This window comes from Coregonus clupeaformis, unplaced genomic scaffold (assembly GCF_020615455.1).
Source record: "Coregonus clupeaformis isolate EN_2021a unplaced genomic scaffold, ASM2061545v1 scaf2270, whole genome shotgun sequence".
NCBI classification, from domain to species: domain Eukaryota; kingdom Metazoa; phylum Chordata; class Actinopteri; order Salmoniformes; family Salmonidae; genus Coregonus; species Coregonus clupeaformis.
Window position 1 is genome coordinate 39,539 of NW_025535724.1, and position 6,000 is coordinate 45,538.

Genomic DNA, 6,000 nt, shown 5'->3' on the forward strand with positions numbered 1-6,000 from the left:
CACGGTTGGGATGGTGTTCTTGGGGTTGTACTCATCCTTCTTCTTCCTCCAAACACAGCAAGTGGAGTTTAGACCAAAAAGCTATATTTTTGTCTCATCAGACCACATGACCTTCTCCCATTCCTCCTCTGGATCATCCAGATGGTCATTGACAAACTTCAGACGGACGGGCCTGGACATGCGCTGGCTTGAGCAGGAGGACCTTGCATGCGCTGCAGGATTTTAATCCATGACGCCGTTGTGTGTTACTAATGGTTTTCTTTGAGACTGTGGTCCCATCTCTCTTCAGGTCATTGACCAGGTCCTGCCGTGTAGTTCTGGGCTGATCCCTCACCTTCCTCATGATCATTGATGCCCCACGAGGTGAGATCTTGCATGGAGCCCCAGACATCTTGAACTTCTTCCATTTTCTAAAAATTGCGCCAACAGTTGTTGCCTTCTCACCAAGCTGCTTGCCTATTGTCCTGTAGCCCATCCCAGCCTTGTGCAGGTCTACAATTTTACCCCTGATGTCCTTACACAGCTCTCTGGTCTTGGCCATTGTGGAGAGGTTGGAGTCTGTTTGATTGAGTATGTGGACAGGTGTCTTTTGTACAGGTAACGAGTTCAAACAGGTGCAGTTAATACAGGTAATGAGTGGAGAACAGGAGGTCTTCTTAAAGAAAAACTAACAGGTCTGTGAGAGCCGGAATTCTTACTGGTTGGTAGGTGATCAAATACTTATGTCATGCAATAAAATGCAAATTCATTACTTAAAAATCATACAATGTGATTTTCTGGATTTTTGTTTTAGATTCCGTCTCTCACAGTTGAAGTGTCCCTATGATAAAAAATTACAGACCTCTACATGCTTTGTAAGTAGGAAAACCTGCAAAATCGGCAGTGTATCAAATACTTGTTCTCCCCACTGTATGTGATAGATCAGTGGAGGCCTGAGGGAACACACTAAATGTATTGGGTAAAGTCTTGTGAAATGTAATGTCATGTAATATTTTCAACAGCATATAACTGTCTTAATGTTGCTGGACCCCAGGAAGAGTAGCTGCTGCCTTGGCAGGAACTCATGGGGATCCTTAATAAATACAAATACAGTAGAGATGAGTGAGGATGAGTGCAGCTAGCTCAAATAAACATGGAAATGAAAGTTTAAATCGCCGAGTCTAGGGTTAGGAGTATATCAGTGGATACTGCTGAGGGGAGGACGGCACATGCATACACACACGATAACATACATGGTGGAGTAGGGGCCTGAGGGCACACAGTGTGTTGTGAAATCTGTGAATGTATTTTTTTTTTTAATTGTATGAACTGCCTTAATTTTGCTGGACCCCAGGAAGAGCAGCTAATGCCTTGGCAGGAACTAATGGGGCTCCATAATAAATATAAATTATAATGGCTGGAATGGCATCAAACACATGGAAAACCATGAGTTCGATGTATTTGATACCATTCCACTGATTCCGCTCCAGCCATTACCACGAGCCCGTCCTCCCCAATTAAGGTGCCACCAACCTCCTGTGGAGTATATATATATAGTTGAAGTCAGAAGTTTACATACACCTTAGCCAATTACATTTAAACTCAGTTTTTCAAAATTCCTGACATTTAATCCTAGTAAAAATTCCCTGTCTTAGGTCAGTTAGGATCACCACTTTATTTTAAGAATGTGAAATGTCAGAATAATAGTAGAGAGAATGATTTATTTAAGCTTTTCTTTCTTTCATCACATTCCCAGTGGGTCAGAAGTTTACATACACTCAATTATTATTTGGTTGCATTGCCTTTAAATTGTTTAACTTGGGTCAAACGTTTCTTGTAGCCTTCCACAAGCTTCCCACAATAAGTTGGGTGAATTTTGGCCCATTCCTCCTGACAGAGCTGGTGTAACTGAGTCAGGTTTGTAGGCCTCCTTGCTCGCACACGCTTTTTCAGTTCTGCCCACAAATGTTCTATAGGATTGAGGTCAGGGCTTTGTGATGGCCACTCCAATACCTTGACTTTGTTATCCTTAAGCCATTTTGCCACAACTTTGGAAGTATGCTTGGGGTCATTGTCCATTTGGAAGACCCATTTGCGACCAAGCTTTAACTTCCTGACTGATGTCTTGAGATGTTGCTTCAATATATCCACATAATTTTCCTTCGTCATGATGCCATCTATTTTGTGAAGTGCACCAGTCCCTCCTGCAGCAAAGCACCCCCACGGCATGATGCTGCCACCCCAGTTCTTCACGGTTGGGATGGTGTTCTTCGGCTTGCAAGCAACCCCCTTTTTCCTCCAAACATAACGATGGTCATTATGGCCAAACAGTTCTATTTGTGTTTCATCAGACCAGAGGACATTTCTCCAAAAAATATGATCTTTGTCCCCATGTGCAGTTGCAAACCGTAGTCTGGCTTTTTTATGGCGGTTTTGGAGCAGTGGCTTCTTCCTTGCTGAGGGGCCTTTCAGGTTGTCGATATAGGACTCGTTTTACTGTGGATATAGATACTTTTGTACCTGTTTCCTCCAGCATCTTCACAAGGTCCTTTGCTGTTGTTCTGGGAATGATTTGCACTTTTTGCACCAAAGTATGTTCATCTCTAGGAGACAGAACGCGTCTCCTTCCTGAGCGGTATGACGGCTGTGTGGTCCCATGGTGTTTATACTTGTGTACTATTGTTTGTACAGATGAACGTGGTACCTTCAGGCGTTTGGCAATTGCTCCCAAGGATGAACCAGACTTGTGGAGGTCTACAATTATTTTGAGGTCTTGGCTGATTTCTTTTGATTTTCCCATGATGTCAAGCAAAGAGGCACTGAGTTTGAAGGTAGGCCTTGAAATACATCCACAGGTACACCTCCAATTGACTCAAATGATGTCAACTAGCCTATCAGAAGCTTCTAAAGCCATGACATCATTTTCTGGAATTTTCCAAGCTGTTTAAAGGCACAGTCAACTTAGTGTATGTAAACTTCTGACCCACTGGAATTGTGATACAGTGAATTATAAGTGAAATAATCTGTCTGTAAACAATTGTTGGAAAAATTACTTGTCATGCACAAAGTAGATGTCCTAACCGACTTGCCAAAACTATAGTTTGTTAACAAGACATTTGTGGAGTGGTTATAATGATTTTATTGCATTCAGATGTATCTCCTTGCCTACCATCTTCATACATATATGGCTGTTGTTTGCAGGATACAGAGTGTAACAATAAAGATGTCAGACAAGTTATTTCCAAAGAATTCTTCCCAGAACAGTTCAAAATAAATAATATCTGTCAAATTCAGTATGTATCTGTAACCAGGAAAATAAGAATAAAATATTTGTCTTTCCCTATGAGAAGGCCAAAGAGAACCATTTTAAAGTCCTGTCTGGCAAAGTTGGTAGAGTATGGCGCTTGCAACGCCAGGGTTGTGGGTTCGATTCCCACGGGGGGCCAGTATGAAAATGTATGTCCTCACTAACTGTAAGTGGCTCTGGATAAGAGCGTCCGATAAATGACTCACTAACTGGAAGTGGCTCTGGATAAGAGCGTCTGCTAAATGACTCACTAACTGTAAGTGGCTCTGGATAAGAGCGTCTGCTAAATGACTCACTAACTGTAAGTGACTCTGGATAAGAGCGTCTGCTAAATGACTCACTAACTGTAAGTGGCTCTGGATGAGAGCGTCTGATAAATGACTCACTAACTGTAAGTGGCTCTGGATAAGAGCGTCTGCTAAATGACTAACATGTAAATGTAAAATTCTAAATTATATTTATCAGTCAAAGATTGAGATTCATTGTAGAGCGTAATGACTGAGCGTAATGACTGTCCATGTTGTGGGAATGACATTGAAACTACTGAAGATATTTAGCTGTGATCATATTACCACTTTCTAGGTGCAGTTACATCATTTATTTTCAAACAATATTAATTTTGCCAATTTCACATACAAGCATGTCAAATTTGGTTTATTTATTTCAATTACCTGGTCAATAATTAATATTTTTATGCAATCATTAAGACTTGTTAAAAACAAACGTTCCCTGAAAGCCATTGTTGCTTTTGAATCATACAACCTGACATATGTATAATTAAATGTATATTAGACCTTAAACTTGTGTGCTTAGTTAGGTACTTAGCATTTTGAATGTATAATCCAACTGCTGTTTGTACAATTTGGAAAGTGTATTTATTTATTTAAGTGCGAATTTTTTTTAAATTGGAAATGTCAGTTTCTTAGTTCCGACTAACACTGACCTGCTATCTTAGCAACTACATAACTAGCTAATTGTTGTTAGCTTAGCTAGCTAGTTACTTGCTTAGTTAGCTAGCTAGCTAACAGCACAATAACAACGTTTGACTACCAAGCACCACTGAACTAGCTAATGTTAAACGACAACGAAGAGCCAGTAAGACCAATATATTTCGAAATTTCACATTCATCACCACAGGACGAAAACTGCTAGTTAGTTAGCTAGCTAGCTAGCTAGCTATGTGTGTCTAGGTTTTCAACTCCATTTGCTAGCTAGCGTTAGCATGCTGGGCTTTCACCAGCCAAGATAATGGGAGCCAATTCATTCACGTCAGAACACCTCACCCCGCTTTTCTTCTGCGCCATTTTATCCATCTTCTTCGCAATTCTTATGATTTCCTCTTCTTCTTTTTTACCCATTGTGAATAATTTGCTCTAACACGTTAAAATTGCAAAGACAGGAAATCGTTGTCGACGAAGGGCACCGGACATTTGGCGGGTTGTCACTAGTTACCCCAGCCACAAGGTCCGCCTATTCGACCAATCAGATAAGGGAGTATGATGACGCGGAAGCCGACCGGTTTGCAGGGGCAGACGAGAGTTTGCCAAAAGGCCCCAAAAGGACTCTCAGACCATGAGAAACAAGATTCTCTGGTCTGATGAAACCAAGATTGAACTATTTGGCCTGAATGCCAAGCGTCACGACTGGAGGAAACCTGGCACCATCCCTACGGTGAAGCATGGTGGTGGCAGCATCTTTACATTTTAGTCATTTAGCAGACACTCTTATCCAGAGCGACTTACATGAGCAATTAGGGTTAAGTGCCTTGCTCAAGGGCACATCGACAGATTTTTCACCTAGTCGGCTCGGGGATTAGAACCAGCAACCTTTTCAGTTACTGGCACAACAGTCTTAACCACTAAGCTACCTGCCGACATGAATCCCCATGCTGTGGGGATGTTTTTCAGCGGCAGGGACTGGGAGACTAGTCCGATCGAGGGAAAGATGAACGGAGCAAAGTACAGAGAGATCCTTGATGAAAACCTGCTCAGGACCTCAGAATGGGGCGAAGGTTCAACTTCCAACAGGACAACGACACTAAGCACACAGCCAAGACAATGCAGGAGTGGCTTCGGGATAAGTCTCTGAATGTCCTTGAGTGGCCCAGCCAGAGCCCGGACGTGAACCCAATCGAACATCTCTGGAGAGACCTGAAAATAGCTGTGTAGCGACGCTCCCCATCCAACCTGACATACAGTACCAGTCAAAAGTTTGGACACACCTACTCATTCAAGGGTTTTTCTTTATTTTGACTATTTTCTACATTGTAGAATAATAGTGAAGACATCAAAACTATGAAATAACACATATGGAATCATGTAGTAACCAAAAAAGTGTTAAACAAATCAAAATATAATTTATATTTGACATTCTTCAAATAGCCACCCTTTGCCTTGATGACAGCTTTGCACACTTGGGCCAGAACATAATTAGCATATAATATTAGCACAATTAATTGCCCTACACTACAAATTGAACAACATTTTTAACACATCTGAATAGTACATAATGACAATAACATAATCATTTCGAAGGCTCATAAAATCACCAAATATCTCTATTCAATTATTATTTTTGTCTATTTCTTTCTGCGTTGATTGGTGGGGAAAAACAGGTCTACGTAGCCTACTGTAGGCTATATTACTGTTTAATGTCAGCATTCGTTTAGAACAATTAGCTTGATAGCAAGAGAAAATGTCGCTCCCAAAAAGTAT

At 41.2% G+C, this 6,000-nt stretch overlaps 1 protein-coding gene across 2 annotated transcripts in view; it reads right to left on the reverse strand.

Moving 5' to 3' along the window:
- The window catches only part of LOC121557248 (transcription elongation factor A protein 1), a gene marked incomplete at its 3' end in the record, with an annotated part of 44,178 nt that extends 39,434 nt beyond the window's left edge, over window positions 1-4,744 (reverse strand). For both annotated transcript variants that reach the window (XM_045219324.1, XM_041871084.2), the window contains 1 exon segment: window positions 4,570-4,744. In XM_045219324.1, the coding sequence (XP_045075259.1) occupies window positions 4,570-4,644 (75 nt within the window).
- Window positions 4,745-6,000: the final 1,256 nt, after the last annotated feature.